This window comes from Lampetra fluviatilis, chromosome 1 (assembly GCF_964198595.1).
Source record: "Lampetra fluviatilis chromosome 1, kcLamFluv1.1, whole genome shotgun sequence".
Classification (NCBI taxonomy): domain Eukaryota; kingdom Metazoa; phylum Chordata; class Hyperoartia; order Petromyzontiformes; family Petromyzontidae; genus Lampetra; species Lampetra fluviatilis.
This window is the reverse complement of record NC_136275.1, coordinates 20,301,638-20,321,089: the sequence shown is the minus strand read 5'-3', so window position 1 is coordinate 20,321,089 and position 19,452 is coordinate 20,301,638. Positions and strand designations below refer to the sequence as shown.

General features: G+C 46.9%; 1 protein-coding gene across 3 annotated transcripts in view; it reads left to right on the top strand.

Moving 5' to 3' along the window:
• Positions 1-18,880, top strand: part of LOC144933830 (polypeptide N-acetylgalactosaminyltransferase 3-like) — a 33,352-nt gene extending 14,472 nt beyond the window's left edge. For all 3 annotated transcript variants that reach the window (XM_078859035.1, XM_078859029.1, XM_078859044.1), the window contains 7 exons: positions 5,811-6,045; positions 7,872-7,989; positions 9,785-9,985; positions 12,206-12,337; positions 13,406-13,507; positions 16,575-16,727; positions 17,591-18,880. In XM_078859035.1, the coding sequence (XP_078715161.1) occupies positions 5,811-6,045; positions 7,872-7,989; positions 9,785-9,985; positions 12,206-12,337; positions 13,406-13,507; positions 16,575-16,727; positions 17,591-17,704 (1,055 nt within the window). In that variant the 3' untranslated portion in view covers positions 17,705-18,880. The remainder of the gene's footprint in view (positions 1-5,810; positions 6,046-7,871; positions 7,990-9,784; positions 9,986-12,205; positions 12,338-13,405; positions 13,508-16,574; positions 16,728-17,590) is intronic.
• Positions 18,881-19,452: the final 572 nt, after the last annotated feature.

Below are 19,452 nucleotides of genomic sequence, written 5' to 3'. Positions count from 1 at the left end.
GAAAAGTCAAAGGTATGTTGAACTTCTTTCGCACCGTACGTAGCGAACCATGATAATTAATCGGAGCTGTGGGGGAAGGACAACAAACTAAAAATATATCGTTTTCAATCTATATTTAAAAGTGCATCCCTACAGTGGCTTCATTATATTGGAAGGAAGAGCATTCCAGACGGCCGCAGTAGCGCATCTGAAAGCGCTCGATGCGGTGACCGTCTTTGTTCAGCGGCTAGACAAAAATAAAAATAGGTGACACCTTAGGTTGACGGCAGAGGAAACAGGTGAGAGAGACTTGACTTTTAAACAACTTTTATTGCCGCCAGCAGCAATAGCACTGGAGGCGATTCCGATATGAAATACACAGTCGCCAGCAAACAAACGAATGAACGCTATAAATCCACGCGCTGTGGCGCTAAATGCAGCGTGCACAACACGAAAGAAAAGTCACGTGGTGGTGGTGGTGATTGTCATCGCGCACGCCACGGTGACGAACGTGAACACGCAGGTGAGAGAGAGGAGTGAAGGAGATGGTTTGGACGTGAGGAGGAGAGCGAGAGGCCGGAAAGAAAATGTAAACTTTAAACATGTAAACTTTCTAAATGTAGACTCAGTCCTTCACGTGCACAATGATGCAGGGGATCTGAACAGCTCATTCTCACAAAGCGCGATGTATTTTGGGAGTACGTATGTGCTTTAAATACATATATTTAAAGGGTAATTATCAGCCTTTTTATCAGTCTCGGGGGTCGTCTGACTGCACTTCATCCACGTGTGGGTCGGTGAAGGTTGCCCCGGGGTCCAAATAGAATATTCCTAGCCAGTCATGTTAGCCATTTCCCATTATCAAACTCACGTGGCCCGGTTCCACCACGTAACCGCTCCACCTCGACGAAGCATTTACACAACTACAGACTCGTACAAGTCCAATCGTTGTCTTTACCAAAAAAAAACACAAGACAGTATGTAATGCGCCTGACACAGAAAACACCAGAGTCAAAAATCTGAATTTGGTTGTACAGCATCTCTGTAGATTTCTAATGGGATCCAACGCACCAGCTGCACGTGCGCCCCATGCTCAGAATTGCCTGTCTGGCAGGCAGCGCGCGGGAGCGCATGCTAATGCTGTGCGACCCACGCAGCATTACACAATAAATGTGTAATAATACTCTTGGAGACGACTTGTGGAATCGGTCCTTTTATTTATTCCAGTTCACAAGTACTCCCCGCTGCTGGCAGGCAACGGGAAGTGGGCAGACAGACCACAAGAGATGCACCGCCACGTGGCACTCGGAGCCCCGCTCGCGCGTGGCCCATCTCTTCCTTCGTTCTTCGTCTGACCACGTGTCGTTCATCTCTCCCCTTATTTAATGCCTGGGTCACGTGGTACGCTCCAGCCAATCCTTGGTAGCCTGCGCCGGATCTTCTAGATTCCCCATCAACTCCCGGGACCACGCCCCTGACTTGTCTTCCCATTGGCTGAGGCCAAAACCAGCAGAACCAATCACCCTAGCTGGCACCCCTCGATCACGCCAGGGCCATGCTCCCAGGCTCTCCCCCCATTGGCTGTAAAGCAGGACCGGCAGAGCCGATCACCACGTGAGCCGGACATAGGCTCTTATTACAAATGCATAGAATTGACTGCAAAAATTAGGCCACCCTCATCCACATTCAAACATTGTACGAGGCAAAATAAACTAAATAGCGCTATCCTGAATGGGAATAAAAAATGTTTATTTATAATGGAGGAATCCGATTAGCTATAAAGCTCTTTTTCATAGATGTCCAGAAGGGGCGGGTCAGAATGTTACAACAACAAACAGTACAAAAACACGATAGAAGTGTATAGTATAGGAAAGGTAAACAAATCACTTAAAAATATACGAATATAACGAAATAATGTTTGATCTTACCAGGTAAATCCCACTGAGTTATTAGCTTATTTCAGAAGCGACCTGCCCAGAAATGATAGCTCAACGAAGTGGCTTTTCGCGTGGAATTTTATAGCAGCAAATAATCTAAACGCGTGTTTCTAAATGTGGAGGGAAAACCCGGTGGACCCAAAGAAAAAATCCACACAACTACGGAGGAACATGCTAGCTCTAAATATACAGGTGTCAGGGTTGGGATTTAACCCACAACCTCCTCTATTCCATGCGACATAAATAACATCTCGCCACCGTCACGCAGATTTTTTCCCTGGGTCCTCCGGTTTTCCCCTCCACATTTAGAAACATGCGTTTAGATTATTTGCTGCTGCAAACTTCCACACGATAAGCCACTTCGTCGAGCTATCATTTGTGGTCAGGTTGCTTCTGAAAAAGAGCTACTCTATAGTGTAGTGGGCCTTGCCTGGTAAAATAAAAATAGTTTAATATCGATTTAAAGCTTTCGTGACTGCAGGGATTCATTTTCTTGGTTATTTCGGTAAAGTCACGTAGAAGGGAAATAATAAAATAATAACAATAAAACATAATAAAATACAATTCTCACGACGTTCCGGCCTTCTACGTGACTTTACCGAAAGAACCAAGAAGAATAGTTTAATCGTTTTTTAGTTTAGTGGTGAATGATATCTGAATTGATCTTGTCCCCTTCCCACCAGATTAACCAATTCCCAATTCGGCAAACGAGGAGGTAGGTAGGTAGCCAGCACCACGCCTAGCCGCCATTGTCTCCGCAGTGGCGATGTTTACACACCTCACCGGGTACTCATTTGAGGCTGAGTCGACCAAGGGGAGGCCCAGGACCAGTTCACATAATCGTCACTGGTGTTGGCCGTGGGCATGGAATCGAACTCGGCATACTACCGATCCCCACTAGTCAACCTTAACCACACACACACACACAAACGTGCAAAAAAAATTTGGAATGAAAATTAGAATTCATTCGTACGACCCCTTTGCCCGTTTTTAATCAGATCCGGTGTGTATCGTACACGCGCGCGCATCAACGGGCAAGTTGCACTGACCTGTCATGAGTGCATTGATGCATTGCAGGGTTATAATTTCCCATAATTGCTTACATTTTTTCTAAATGATTGAGATAATCGGAGGGGGCGGGGGGGTAGTGTATTTATTTTGTACGAAACAAATGTTGTGCATTTCGATTTAAAGCTTTCGTGACTGCAGGGATTCATCTTCTTGGTTCTTTCGGTAAAGTCACGTAGAATGGAAATAATAAAATAATAAAACTAAAACATAATAAAATAATTTTTCGATTTAAAGCTTTCGTGACTGCAGGGATTCATCTTCTTGGTTCTTTCGGTAAAGTCACGTAGAAGGGAAGTAATAAAATAATAAAAATAAAACATAATAAAACAATTCTCACGACGTTTCGGCCACAACGCAATAATAAAATAAATTATGTTTAACACGTAGGCTTTCGCGACCAATATTATTAATAATCAACGTTTTTGGGTTTAGATCGCGTTATTTATAAATGTGTCGTAACCCTCCACCACCCGACACGGCCAATCAGTAAAAAAGTGTCACGTTGACAAAGGACAAATAGTTCACTGCTTTAGCCCACCGGTGTGTTGAAGCGTGAAACCACAACAACAAAAAAATTTATAAATGTTGTGGTTTCACGCTTCAACACACCGGTGGGCTAAAGCAGTGAACTATTTGTCCTTTGTCAACGTGACACTTTTTTACTGATTGGCCGTGTCGGGTGGTGGAGGGTTACGACACATTTATAAATAACGCGATCTAAACCCAAAAACGTTGATTATGAAAATAGATTCTCACGACGTTTCGGCCACAACGCAAGCAGCCGTCCTCAGGTGGAGAACAGGTCTGTCGGAAAGACAGCTGTCTTTCCGACAGACCTGTTCTCGGCTGCTTGCGTTGTGGCCGAAACGTCGTGAGAATTTATTTTATTATGTTTTATTTTTATTATTTTATTATTTCCATTCTACGTGACTTTACCGAAAGAACCAAGAAGATAAATGTTGTGCATGCTCTCAAATACCACTAGATGGTGATAGAGCCCCCCTCTCGCCTGAGGTAAGCCTCAAAGTAGCAAGCCCACCCGGTGTGAAGTACTAGGACAGCCTTCTTCTTTTGTACGGCTGATGTAGATGCAGAGCAAGAACGACAATCTCACATTCAGGTGGTCAAGCCAGATAACCACATCAGGGGTATCGCTGTGATGTCTCCTTCATATTTGTGGATCGGGCATTGCGTCGTTATAAGTTGTGTAGTCTTGTTCTGGATGGCCACAGTCGCACACTGGAGAGTTTTAAATTTCCATTTGTGCTTCAGGTATCATCCGCATCTGCCATAGTTTGTGCAGTGAATGCGGTTCATGGTGTGCAGTAACGATGCATCAATTCCTCAATGCTAATTCCTAAGCTCATCCTACATGCTTTGAATTGTTGCGCCATATGTAAAGAGTTCACATCTTCCCCCTCTAGCCACTGGAGGTGACTGCATTCCCTACGGGGGAACAAAAAATAACCCATTTGTGCATCGAAGTGCGGCGGTGAATTGTGAGGATTCATGAAATTGTCAGAGGATGGGGTGGGGGGTTGATTGGTAAGGCGCTGGGAATTGTGATTAGTCATACAAATAACAGGCAGAGTGTTTGTGCAATGACAGACATTAAATATTGCATCAGTAATGCCCTTTATTTAAAAAAGCCTGAGTAGCAACACCGTCCGTGATGAGCGGTCTGCATTGCCATGTTTGGCCAGGTTCCATTAATGAGTGCCAAGCAACTAATTAATGGGAACGCCTAGAGAAAACTCACGCATGTGAGAGGACGACACCCAATGCTCCACACAGATGCATGCACGTACTGTGCTGTAATCTCCCGGCCACCACCCAGCCCATCGTGGGGAGTTTTTACAAATTTGCGTGATCCGCCAGTACTGGCCTCCAGAGCATTGGGTCGCAGCTGTGCGACACTGCCCGGCTAAAATGAAAATCATTTGAACCAATGGTTCCCTTTCGAACTGATCAATGTATCCTAGCCGTGTTTGTTTAGCCAAAGCAATACACCGGCTAGTTTCCATTTCACTGAGTCAGGGTGTGGCCCGTTTATGAAATAATCAAACGTAGCCGGCTAATATGATGATGTTGTGTTTTTGAGCCACCCATGATAGTAATGAGGTCTTTACTTGAGTATAGCCTCCATTCCATTTTGCATCACTTCAGCGATTACTTTCGGTTCTTACGATTACGATACATGCATCAAATCGTGCCTAATTGTTGGTTGTTCATGATATATTAATAGACTAATTACATTTTTAAAACGTTATGTATGTACGTATGTTGAAAGTCTTTCCTACCATATGTAGCCAAAGGCGTTAATCTGAGGTGTGGGCAAAGGACAACAAACTAAACACGAAAAGTAGTTCCAAAAGGGATGAGTTTTCAATTTAGATTTAAAAGTGCATAGCTCCAGTGGCTTCCTATTAACGAAAGGAAGAGAATTCCAGACGGCCGCATAAGCGCATCTGAAAGCGCGTTGCAGTGTTCGATGGTTAGCCAACAGCCGCAGTGAGGATGACCAGAATTCGCGTGATGGTTTAGGCTCCTTGACGAGATCGGCAAGGTACTGTGTTCATTTGTGGCAAGCACTTTGTGTGTGATATCATTAGAATAATGACCTTCTTTTCACACCATAAGCATCTGAGTTAGATTTAGTGTCCCTATGTTTTATATCGAATTCGGTGCCCATTGATCTACTTTGGGGGTGGCGGGGTGGGGGGTCTATACTTTGACTTTGTTCTCGAAACCTTTGCACCGCCACTTGCCCTGTGGTTTCCATTCGGCGCATCCTGTTTTCTCCACGGTCCATGTCGGCGCAAGGCGAGTGTTTCTCCGGCTGGCTGGAGGCCCTGCTGGCGCGTGTGGCCGAGGACCCGCGGCGCGTCGTCAGCCCCGAGATCGTAACCATCGACCTGGACTCGTTCGAGGTGTCGCGCCCGGCCCCGCGCGGCCACGAGCCCAGCCGCGGCAACTTCGACTGGACGCTCACGTTTGGCTGGGAGGCCCTCCCGGAGAGCGAGCGCCGGCGGCGGAAGGATGCCACGGATCCCATCAAGTGAGGGCCTCGTGAACGCTGGCGGGGGGTGGGGGTGGGGGGGGCGGTGGCGTGGGTGTCACTCAGGAGTGTGTCGAGCTGTACCGTAGGGCTGTACCATAGGTCCCAGTTTTTTTAAACCGGGTTTGTCCAGATCGGTGAGCTGAAAACTATTTCCACAGCCAGCACACCACAGTCTGTTCTATTATAACGCGTGTTTTCATAACACTAATTGGAAATAATGCGGTGTTTTTTTTTATAATGCGGATGCGAATTGGATATAACGCGTTTGAGTGAACAGAACTACGTCGCGCGAGTAAGCGGCTGTACGGCTGCCTCGGCGTAACATCATCACACAAGGCGAGATGCTGCTGGATGTCCCGGGATGCTACCCACGCACCTCAGTCTTTGTTCAGCCTGTGCATGCATCGCACGTGTTATCGCGGACTGTGCTTTACCCTATATTGTTTATTATAATGCAATATTCTTCAGGAACTACAACCGCGTTATAGGAGAAAAGACTGTACCTCTCCCTGTGGCTGCGGATGCTCGTGACACGCCGCCTACCTTGGGTTAACCAACGACCTGGAAAAAATATTCAGTGAGAGAATTAAATCCTCAGTGTCAGGGACCCTCCCACGACCTCCCACACCCAGTAGTCGTCTAAGCCCCCCCACCCCCCACCGCGAGGCTTCAGCAGGGACTTGGTACAAGGGAGACGTTCTCGGGCTGTCAGAACAAAATGAAACGAACGGTCAAAAGGTTATGGGAACAGAATGGCATAGCATATGCAAGCCCGCGCAGTGGGTTTTTGTTTCTCCATAGTGCCAACCGAATGATCACTAACATGGTGTGCTTGTAATAAATAACGATCATGTAAGGAGGCACTTCGATTCGAATAATAGCCCTTGCGTTTTGGTAAACAGTGGCAACAGGACCCGCTCAGCTGTTCGAGCGATTGCGTGCCTTTTTGTTGTTTTGTGCGGGTTAGCACTCTGGGTAATTAAGATTTACGAACTCAGCAGTGGAAATTGTCAGATTGCCTCCAGTCGCCGCTTGTAGGTGCAAGGTGGAGAGAGCTGGGAGGCCATGGTTATTGACATTTTCATGGATTTTGTGCAGCCGTGGGTGGAGGTCGTGAGTCATCTTGAAATTGGTCAATTGTAGTTGGCACTACACACATTTAATCAAAACATGTCAGGCAGGTCACCCACCCCCCGTGCCAAGATAATAAATGTAGTACTTTAAGACGTATTTACTTCATTGACCTCCTAGCCTGTAAACAGCGTGGGGCAGTGGAGCTCGATAATTCTCACGTTAATGCTACATTTTGCATTTTAAAAAAATAACGACGAGTGTGTACTTTTAATTGTGAACAAGTTCGACAAATCCTGCATACGCATGGATTTTGTAGAATGCATGGTTGATGCTTTCCAATGTGTGTTTCTCCTCTCAAGTATTTAATTAGTAGTATGGCAGCCGCTGTCATTGTGAAATGCGTCCTCATATTTGCAAATCGACATTTTGACTGTGGGTTGTCTCTCCGAATTTTTGGGCCGATTTGTAATTGGGTTTATTATTATTATCATACAAAAATTCCCCCAGAATCCCCGAGTCTCATAACTCTTTCTATGGAGGATCCTGCAAAGTCTTTTTGTGGTAGTTGGCGGTGCAATGCCGATTCGAGAAATGTGGTCGCGACACAATTGTACTGTAAAGTTTACGGATGGACAGACAGACAGACCAGTGCATAGGTGCTTTCACCGTGACTTTGGGAAACGTTAAAAAGCATGGCAAGGGCAGCTCAAAGTGATTGTCGCTCACCGGAATTGTGCCTGTGTCGCCAGGACTCCGACCTTCGCAGGGGGTCTCTTTTCAATCTCCAAAGAGTATTTTGAGTACCTGGGCACCTATGACAATCAGATGGAAATCTGGGGAGGCGAGAACATTGAAATGTCATTCCGGGTGAGTCCACTGTGTCTCTTTCATCTTTATTCTTTTCTCCTTCTTCTTATTATTTACCACCTCCAAAGTTACTTGAACAATGAGATACATTACTGGCACTGCACGTGTACTTTTTCTGAATTACTCCTGAACACACCGACATTTCCTTCGTGAAAATTCTACCCATTGGCACGGCCACTCACTGTACTCACTCCATGATTGTCATCATCACTGTGAATCAGCTGTGTTGTGATACTGCTGGGGGACGGCTTCAACGTGCTTCAAACTTGTCTTTACTGCATTGATGAGGAGCAACCAACAAACAGACACCAGTGCACAAGACATCGACACAAATGAGGCTCCAGTTCACGCGCACTGCGTGCCAATGTTGACAAATGCGGCATCGGACATTGCTGGTTCATGACTCGACTTAGGGGAGTACAATTTCTGTCTTGGACATTCTAGTTTCAGGTGACACATCCCAGGTGTTTTTTTAAAATGATAAACCATGAGGCAACAGTAAAAACGCACCAGTGCTGGGCAGTCACCAGACCGCTTCCGTTGGGCAGCCGCTCGTATACAACAAGCTAGAACAGTTGAAACTACCGTCGGGATGATTGTTTTCTACTAAATTGCATTGGTAAATAAAACTGCGTCTGAAGCCCGTTTGAGTAAACTACGACCCAGGCACTTGTGTACGCTTTGTCAACGAAAGAACGCATTGGTAATATACACTTGCATGGTTAAAAGTTTGCGTCAAGGATTTGGCTTTGTCGTAGATCATGGTTAGCTCGTGATGAACACCTGATTAATATTATTGTATATATGTATTATTATTATCACTACAATTTCGCTTATTTCCCCAGGAAAGACTGAGTTGCAGGACTCTCTTTTAAGGAAGGCCCCGCCAAATAATTTTTTCAGGAGGGGTCAATATTACTGTTTGTAATCTCAACTGAGTAATTTTGCTGGTAAATTATTAGTATTGTTTGGGTCAATACCAGTTACATAGCACTTTTCTTTTCTCTATGGGAGGAAGTCGGATAACGCGGATGGACCCCATGCAGAACACGGGGAGGACATACACACTCTGCACATAGTTGGGAATTGAACCCAGCTCCTACTTTGGGGCACGAGTATTATTACTGTGCCAGTCTTCTGGTCCAGATATGTCTCGAGTCCCTCATTATAACCTGTAGTGAGGAAAATTCATCATATAACTGCTGTGACTGACTGACTGATAGGCAAATTCAGTTTTATTATATAATAATGATAGAAACCCAAGGCAGAGTTTTTAGTGACGCACACCAGCTGAGACATTAATCACGACAGTGTGATAGCAGGGCGGGAAGGATTGTTATTTCTTGTGGCACTGTGTCTGGCGTTTTACAACCTCCGAGGTACAAACAAAAACCAGGACACATCATGGGAATGAGAATACCTCGCAATACCAGAAGAGGGAATAACGTCACGTAAATCCATTGTCTTGAGAGCTGTCTTATTATTAGTATTACTACTACACATCTGACAAAAGCCGGGACAGCAGCTATATCCATCCAGGGAAAAATACCAGGACGGGTGGCAACCCTCGCCATTCTAGATTTGAAGCTTTCGTGACTGCAAGGATTCATATTCTTAGGTTTTTTCGGTAAAGTCACGTAGGTGAAAAATTAATCGGTAAAGTCACGTAGGTGAAAAATTTATTTTAATTTTTCACCTACGTGACTTTACCGAAAAAACCTAAGAATATGAACCCTCGCCATGCCGGCCACGTCGCACTGAGCGTGTGTGTGTGTGCGTGCGGGCCTGTCCCAAGGTGTGGCAGTGCGGCGGGCAGCTGGAGATCGTGCCGTGCTCCGTGGTGGGCCACGTGTTCCGCACCAAGAGCCCGCACTCGTTCCCGGCCGGCGCCTCCATCATCACGCGCAACCTGGTGCGCGCCGCCGAGGTGTGGATGGACGAGTACCGGCACATCTTCTACCGGCGCAACCGCGAGGCGGCGCGCATAGCCAGCCAGGTACACTTCGCGAGTGCCATCCGTCATGATGTTTGATAGTAATCATAACGATGAACTCGGTTTGCTGTGGCGCAATTTGCACAAGATCCATTGTATTTCGATTTAAAGCTTTCGTGACTGCAGGGATTCATCATCTTGGTTCTTTCGGTAAAGTCACGTAGAAGGGAAATAATAAAATAATAAAAATAAAACATAATAAAATAATTCTCACGACGTTTCGGCCACAACGCAAGCAGCCGTCTTCAGGTGAAAACCAGGTCTGTCGGGAAGACAGCGTCTTGTTCACCTGAGGACGGCTGCTTGCGTTGTGGCCGAAACGTTGTGAGAATTATTTTATTGTTTTATTTTTATTATTTTATTATTTCCTTTATACGTGACTTTACCGAAAGAACCAAGATGATGAATCCCTGCAGTCACGAAAGCTTTAAATCGAAATTTTTCCATTGTGTTCTCATTCTCTGCATCGTCGTCATCATTATGTGCTAACCATCTGTAATGAATGGCTCCGACACGGTGTGTAAACTTTAAGTTGTTGATTAATAAATCTTCGGTACAGCTTCGATTCTCTCTCCGCGGATGTCCACCCGCTCGGGTGGCTGCGCTGCCCCGCGCCACGTGGCGCTCACCCCGCTCGCCAACACGCCGCTGGCTGACGGCGCGCTAGGGAGCGGCTGAGCGGCCGGAGGTCGAGCCGCTACGTGGCAGATGGAGGTGGCGGGGCAGTAGCGACGGGGAGCTCCTCTTGATCTTCAAACACCCCGACCCCTCACGTTGCCGTGCCCCCGGGTTATATTCGCTCCCCGGCGGTTAAGCGCCGCCTCTGGCCACGCCCCTCCTGGAACCGTCGGGAACGTTCCAGAGGCTTCCCTGGTGGATCCACCCCATCACCTTTACCCCAGATGTAATGTCTACTATAGATAAACCATAGACTGTACAAGGTAATGTTTCCCCCCCCCACAATAATACAGGAGATAGCGATCTTATTACACATCTAACAGGCGTCAGTCAGGGTTGCGATCGAACCCATGATCTCATGCATACCAGACGAGGTAATTAACAATTTGCCAACGAACTCTGGTCATACTCGCAGCGGCCTGTGGCTAGTCATCAAACAAAGACGGTCACTGCATCGCACGCCTTCAGATGGGCTTCTGTGGCCATCTGGAATGATCTTCCTTCCAATATGAGGAAGCCACTGGAGCTAAGCACCTTTAAATCATCTGGATTGGAAAGGCATCTCTTTAGAAGTGCTTTTTGTGTTTAGTTTGTTGTCCATCCCCCACACCTCCGATTAGTATTGTTTGCTAAGTACGGTGCGAAAGAAGTTTAACATATGCACATACGGACAGCTCTTTTGTTAGTCCACTGCTGAATGAGGGCCTCCCAACGCCGTGTGTGTCACGGGTGTTATTTGACCTTACTTCTCCGCACTGGTCAGTTTGGATTGGTGAAGGTGGGGAGAATGTATATATATGTACTTAAGTCGCTGGGTTCATAGCACCTGGCAAACTTAGTCTCGCTCCCGGCCATGGATAACATCAGTGCTTATAACCCTGTGTAAATCTAGTTTAGGCATATTCTTACTCTGGTTGATAACAACCCGTGGAGTTCCCTTAGTCTAGTCGACACGTGCACTAAAATATTTAGTCCACCCTTATTTATTCAGTGTTGGTGTGAGAGGTGGACAATCAATCCCCCGCCTCCATTGTTATCAGGTCAGCCAGTGAGCCCCAAGTATTTTTTTGGATCGCACTTAAAGTTCCCGCTTGCCGATTGTGTTCGTTTTGTTAGATATGAAACATTTTCTCCCTTCCTTTATTTTCATTCGGAAAAGAATGTGGTCAAGCGTGCACCGATTCTCGCTGTTTGCATCGCGACATATGTAACTGTGACTGGAACTAAGATCTGTCCTTTGTAATAATATCTGCACTGTCGCAGGACGACCATAAAATCGAACCAATCAGCTCATTGGGCCCTTCTTGCTGAAATAAACCAAATCTAAATCTGCACTGCTGTCTCAAATAACATCGCAGTCAATAACACTTTGTTTTTATCTTCAGTGGATAGTTGTAGCCGTCATCTCGCATGACGATGTTTGTCCACTCATGATCATTGGTGACAAAAAAATGTAATCAACTTTTCTGGTGAATATTTTCATGACATTTCGTTCGCGAAGGTAACACCAGCTGGACGGCCCCCACCTCCCTCCCTCCCTCGCAGGGGGAGTTTGGCGACATCTCGGAGCGACTGCGCCTGCGAGAGCGTCTGCAGTGCAGGAACTTCACGTGGTACCTGAACTCCGTCTACCCCGAAGCCTTCATCCCCGACCTCAACCCGGAGGCGTTTGGAGCGGTGCGTAGACACGTCGCTAGCAAACGTAACGTAGTAACGAGTTACTAAAATCCGTCATTGTACACAAACTCATTCTGCGTTGCTGTGGGGCGTCGTGAGTTAATGACACGCATAAATAACCCTCCATTGCAGGGGCGGTTTCTTCATTAGGGCGATTGGGCGACGCACCACCAATGTCATTCAACCACAGAGTCACGCTAGCCGTCACTGTCAGCCTCTGGATATAGTCCAATCAGCGTCATGTCACGTTCTGTGGAGTACCGCCTCTTTTTGGGCGATTTCACTCCGGCTGAGAATCGCCCCGAGTGGCCCCATATACTTACATTCAAAGATGTTTTTTTTCGAACGGCGGGCGCTCCAATGCATTCTCTATGGCTTCCGGGAGGGCATGCACTAACGTGCTTACGTCATCATACGTGCTAACGTCATCATACGTAAGCACGTTTCATCCAACAATATAATTTATCGCCACCTAGTGGAATCTTTAATAAAATAAACTTGAGTGGTTTGTTTTAATAGTGAGTATAGAAACAAACAAGATGTATTGTAAGAGTCACTTTATTTTTCATTAATATTAAAGAAGTGAAGTTGCCTTTACATGCTTAAGCTGTTAATTTATCCATTGCATGGGTGGACCTTATCCTTATTAATCATCCAGACATTTGCCCCCCCTGAGAGATTTTGCAGGAACCGCCACTGCTCCATTGTATGCATGTTGAACTTCTTTCGCACTGTACGTGGCCAACAGTGCTAATCGGAGGTGTGGGGGAAGAACAACAAACTAACCACAAAAAGCAGCTCTAAGGAAATGAAGTTTAAATTTATGAAACAAGTTTTCACCACGTGCAGCTAAAACGATTTAGCCGTCGGCCTATTGGCTTCCCACACCAATATAATCCAAGCGGCATTTGTGTTCACAAACAAGCAACCAGCAGACATGTGGATGCAAATGCTTCTTGGTAAAATGTGTGTGGTGCAGGCGTAACGTGCGTGCGATTTAAAGAAATTGCCTGCCAGATTACTCAACTCATCGTGAACTTTGTGCCGCGCGGCTCTGCTCGAGTGCAGCTGCTGAACCGAGGGAGAGGCCAGTGCTTGGACACTGGCGGTGAGAGCTCCCAGGGCAAGCCGCTCATCCTCTACACCTGCCACGGGATGGGCGGAAACCAGGTGAGATCCCTCGCCTGCCCACCTACCTGCCTGCTTGCCAGAGGTCGCAAACGGGTTTTGATTCCTTACCCGTACCCGTACCCGGCCGCACCAGGGTCGCAAATGGGTACCCGTACCCGGCCGGGTACGGATACCCGTTCCCTACCCGTACCCGTACCCTACCCGAAATGAGTGACAAACGGCTACTCACCAGTCACCAGTGACTCACGGCCTACCCGTACCCGGCCGCACCAGGGTCGCAAACGGCTACCCGTACCCGCCGGGTACGGGTAGCCGGGTATCGGGTAGGGTACGGGTATCGGGTACCCGGTTGCGACCTCTGCTGCTTGCCCGCCCGCCCGCCCGCCCCCTGCTCACACACCCCCGGTGTGAATTTAGCGCAGCACAATGCGAAAAGCCATCGCGGTGTTCGTGGAACTCTTCGGAAATTGAATTCGCAAAGGCTCACGAGGTCAAGTGAATGTGTGTATCGGTCAGCCCAAATACGTAGACTTGCTGTGCCGACAGTTAGCGCCAGTTTCTTTCCTATTATTGGGCATATAAATATTATACTGCAGGTTGGTTCACATATCATCTTTATGATGGTTATAGTGCCCCTCCTATTGTGGATGGATGGACAGAGTTCATTCATAAATGCTCGCAACCTTATTTAGAAAGTGCTAAAACAAAGCACAAATTATAATGTGTAATAGACGACTTCCACGACGATTCTTGTCAGAGTACTTCTTGATTTGAAGCTTTCGTGACTGCAAGGATTCAAACTCTTAGGTTTTTTCGGTAAAGTCACGTAGGTAAAAAATAAGAATGAAATAAAATAATAATAAATGAAAATAACTAAATTAAATCACGACGTTTCGGAGGCAACACAAGTCTCCGTCTTCAGGTGGGACCGTCACAACCAAATTTACTGTATCAAGTGAATAGTCAATTTGGCTGTGACGGTCCCACCTGAAGACGGAGACTTGTGTTGCCTCCGAAACGTCGTGATTTCATTTAGTTATTTTCATTTATTATTATTTTATTTCATTATTATTTTTTACCTACGTGACTTCACCGAAAAAACCCAAGAGTATAGAGTACTTCTTCATTAACCGAGGTACTGCACAGCTCCCTCTATCTCCCAGTAGCTTCCCTTGCACAACACCGCAGGCGAGGGTCTCTCTCTCTGGCGCACCAGCGAGGTTCGCTCAGCTCCCCCGGTCTCGCCGTTGGCTGGCGGCTCGCCCGAGAGAAGAGGCGAGCTTCGCTGAGGAACCCGCCACGGGCTCCCCACACCGACCACGAGTCCTCCCCCGCCTCTGCTTATATTCACCCCGACGGAGCTAGGCTCCACCTCTAGCCACGCCCCCACGTGGAACCTTCCCGATGGTTCCCGAAGCATCTCTCTCGCCCGTCACCTTAGGCCAAGATGTTGTTCCCTCTTAGGATTGGATGGTGATTACATAATAGTGCCTTGTACCCAGTTACCCTCTGGCAACCACTGGATCGCGCGTCTCCCATTACAAATGTACGACAGAAAAAGTGTCAGTCTCTATTGCTCGCAATGGAGACACCGCCAGGGAGTGCTGACAACATTCATTTATACATTAAATTGATAATACATGCTTTAAGTAAAAAAAAAAGTAGAAACAATTAATCAGCAGCCATTGTCGATGTTGGGCACCCACGGGACACTCGCCGCGGTGCACGGCCGGCGCGACATGGCTACAATGAAGAAAAAGACGTCGCCAATTTCCACCCCCGCCACTCGGCTGCCACAACAAATTGTGCTCTGGAAGCGCACACGGGAACCACGATGCCTCGCTGATCTCCTCAAGGAGAGCACAAACCATCAGGTGAACTCCTGTCATCCTCGCAGCAGCGGCGGCTTTTGGCTAACCATCAAACAAAGACGGTCACCGCATTGCGTGCTTTTAAAGATGTGCTTCTGTGGCCGCCTGGAACGCTCTTGTTTCTGATATTAAGAAGCCACTGGAACTGTTAACTTTTAAATCAACTTGATGATAAACACTAATTTCTTCATAAGTGCGTTTTGTATTTAGTTTGTTGTCATTCCCCAGCACTTCAGATTAGAACGCTTGGCTACGTATGGTGCGAAAGAAGTTCAATGTATATATACATCTGAGGATCGCGTGTAGATATTGTTCATTTGTTTATACAAATGATATGCAAATGTATACTTCTATTTTTAAATTCGTTGGTGCAATAATAATACAAATAGATTAATTGATTACTTAATTAGCTGAAAGGTGCAGCTGCACCGATACTTGTAAAACCCAACGAGAACAGACAATCGTGAAATGGAAATGTATATATATGCATATCGTAGTCAGCAGGAGTGAGATTAAATCAATGCCCCACCAGCAAGACACAGGTCTCACCTTCCAGTGACAACCTGCAGCGAGTCCAGGGCACAATGTTCCCTCCGCTGCCACCCGTCGCGATGTCGTCTGCCTCTGCGTGCGTTTGTGCGTGGTGAGCGGTGGAGCAGTGGTTAGCGAACTGCGATACGAACCCAGCGACTGGAGTTTGATTCCCGTTCACGGCCAACACCAGTGACGATTACTCTGTGCTGGTCCTGGAATTAGCCTAATGTGCGGTGTGTAAACATCGGCACTGGGGAGACAAAGGCGGTCGGGCGTGGTACTGGCCACCCACCCCCTCGTGTACCGTACCAGCCTTGATACCTGCTCACTAAAAGCACTTGCCCCTACAGTCTGTAGAGGCTATGAAGGGGATATTTCTCTTGTATTTGTGTGTGCATGTGTGCGTGCGTTCGGGGAGCAGTCATGCATTGGTTCGCACACTGTGCTACAAACCTGGGCGAGCTGAGTTCAATTACCGCTCACAGTCAACGCCAGTGATGAATACACAAACATGGGCTCTGGGCTTCTCCTAGCCTGGCTCAGCCTCAAATGAGATGGCCAGGTGTGGTGTCGGCCACACCACGCCACTACGGCGCACCGTGTCGGCCCTCACAGGCGCTCGCCGTCAGAACTTTCTTCCCGATGGTCTGTGCATCCTCATGTGGGATCTTTGTCTTTGCTGCGCGCGTGCCACCCCGCAGTACTTCGAGTACACGTGGCAGCGGGAGCTGCGGCACAGCGTGCAGAAGGAGCTGTGCGTGCACGCCACGCTGGAGGCCGTGTGCCTGGAGGAGTGCCGATACCGTGGACACAACAGCTCGACGCCGGGCGAGCAGCTGTGGCAGCTGCGGCAGGTACCGGGGGCACACCGTGTCGGCCTTCACCCCCCCCCCCCCCCCATGTAGCCAGCACGCTTACGACGGCGTCGCACGCTATGGGGCAAACCCACGGGTAGGTCCGAGGAATACGGCATAGCTGCCCCCATCCTGAAAGGGTCGAGAGAATTTGTTCGGCTTTTCTGAGTAAACAAATTAATACTGCGGTGGCTGTTATTGTGTTGAAAATCATCATCGCCACAGTAAAACCATGGCTTTATGACTATGTATGTATGTTGAATACCTTTCACAAGCGTACATAGTCGACCGTGCTAATTGGATGTGGGGGTGGGGGGACAACAAACTAAACACAAAATGCAGTTATAAAGAAATGAGCTGACGTATGACTTCCATGCTAAATTTGATCGTAATTGGTTCTGACACGCATGATTGGGTGCACCTATCGCAAGCGCACACACATCGCAACATGTCCACAAATCAAGAGGCCAAAGTTGAACACGAATAGAATTTCCATATTGTGAGTCTTGTTCACGGTTGTGTAATCACGATGACAATGTGTACGTGTACGGATATTTTGTCAACCCACTCCTGCTTGTTGAGGGCCTCCCCCACACCCTGCGGATCGTGGGGGTGTCAATTTGACCATACTTTATCACACTGGTCTGGGTAGGTTGGTGAAGGTGAGGCGCATAGCAAAGAAGTGCAGTACAACACTGAATATTTCTGCAATGCCCTCTGTTCTCCGACCACACATCTCCACAGCCTATAACAACCTGTTTCATGGTGGTCACCCATCCAAGCACTGACGCCGTTACTACTTTATTACTCCCCGCGAACGTTACTTTCTACTTCGCGTTGCTCTGTTGTTTTTTTGTGTGCAGAACAAACTCATCTACAACCCGCTGACAGACCTGTGCCTGACAGCACGTGGGGAGCACCCGTCGCTGGTGCCGTGCAACCCCCATGATGCCCTTCAGCGGTGGGTCTTGCAGTAGTGGGAGAAACAGGGCCGCCTCTACAAAACCTTACATCTTCCCATCTAGCCGGGGCCTTCAGAGGAAGCGTGCTGGTGTTCATCTTCTTGGTTCTTTCGGTAAAGTCACGTAGAAGGGAAATAATAAAATAATAAAAATAAAACATAATAAAATAATTCTCACGACGTTTCGGCCACAACGCAAGCAGCCGTCCTCAGGTGGAGAACAGGTCTGACGCTGTCTCCCCGACAGACCTGGTCTTCACCTGAGGACGGCTGCTTGCGTTGTGGCCGAAACGTCGTGAAAATTATTTTATTATGTTTTATTTTTATTATTTTATTATTTCCCTTCTACGTGACTTTACCAAAAGAACCAAGAAGATGAATCCCTGCAGTCACGAAAGCTTTAAATCGAAACGTGCTGGTGTTGTGCAAGCCGTGCGTGCGGACAGAGCGGTTGTTGTGGCTATCGAGTGTGCAGGCAGTAGCAATTGCACCAGGGCCCATGTACCTCTCGCTCGATAATCTGAAATGGGACATCTACCGGAATCCTTGCAAATCTCAGACCCTAAGAAAGGATTAAAACCGGGTCGTTCGCTTCCGCACCGGGCACACCACATCCACAATTAAACTAAATTCACCATAATAGATAGATTCATCAGCTGGTAGAGGCCACTCTATGGACCCACTGTCACGTCGTGAGGAGGGAAGAAACCACCAACTGCTTACTGATGCAAGTCCAACATCCAATCGTGTGCTGCAACTTTCGTGAAAACGAAGCGTCGGAATAGTGCTTGCCGCACTAGGACTCTTTTAACAACTGACACACGAATTCTGAGATAGTGTAGCACGGTTATAGCATAGCGCGTAGGCGGTTGTCGATGAAATTTGCTTTTATAAATGCTAGAATCTGACGTCTTACATATTATGCATTGATCGCGCCCACGGCAAGGGGTGTGAGCTTCTTCAAAAATCACAGGACCGGTTTCTTTTATCCCTTTTGTTTCGACTTGAATGTCGGCCGTCTCTTCACACGTTACACAATGAAAATCCAGTATGGTTTACATGATAGAGTCGAAGCTAAATTCCTTAGAGAAGTATATATATTTTTTAAAATGATAACGCCAATGTGTTACATTGTGTAAATACGAATCGTTATCGAACAAAAATGTTGCACAGCAATAAAAACAGATTGATATCCCTCGGTTTGTGTGCGAGTCTGCTGTTGTCATGAATGTGGATCTTTTTTGCAGTGTGACTGAATGAATGAATAACTTCAGGCCTCATGGGCCATTCATATTGTATTCTTTCCTATCGTTCACTATCATTATTATCCGTGCCGGATTATCTTAGTGGCAAAAGTAACATATGCTACGGGCCCCACACTTTCAAGGGCTCGCGCTAAATGCTTTCAAGCTTTCAATTCCGGCTCAGTGATTCTGCACTTGCTCTATAACTATAGTATTATACTGCCTTCAACTTTTATAAACGGCTGGGTGTTTAAGATGAGCGAATTGTCGTATCATCCAGCTACAGTATATAGCAAATGAAAAAATACAATTACCTTACTATGCAACTTAAATCATATTTAGGTGTTTTTTTTATTCAGGGCTCCTTTATAACATATGCTACAGGCCACGCACTCGCTTAATCCGGCACTGATTGTTCGCGATGGTCAATCACCCAAGTAGCCATCGTATCTTGCGATTTGAAATATTCTAACATGAACATAATAATAAACGAATCAATAATTTAAATGATATTCTTGCG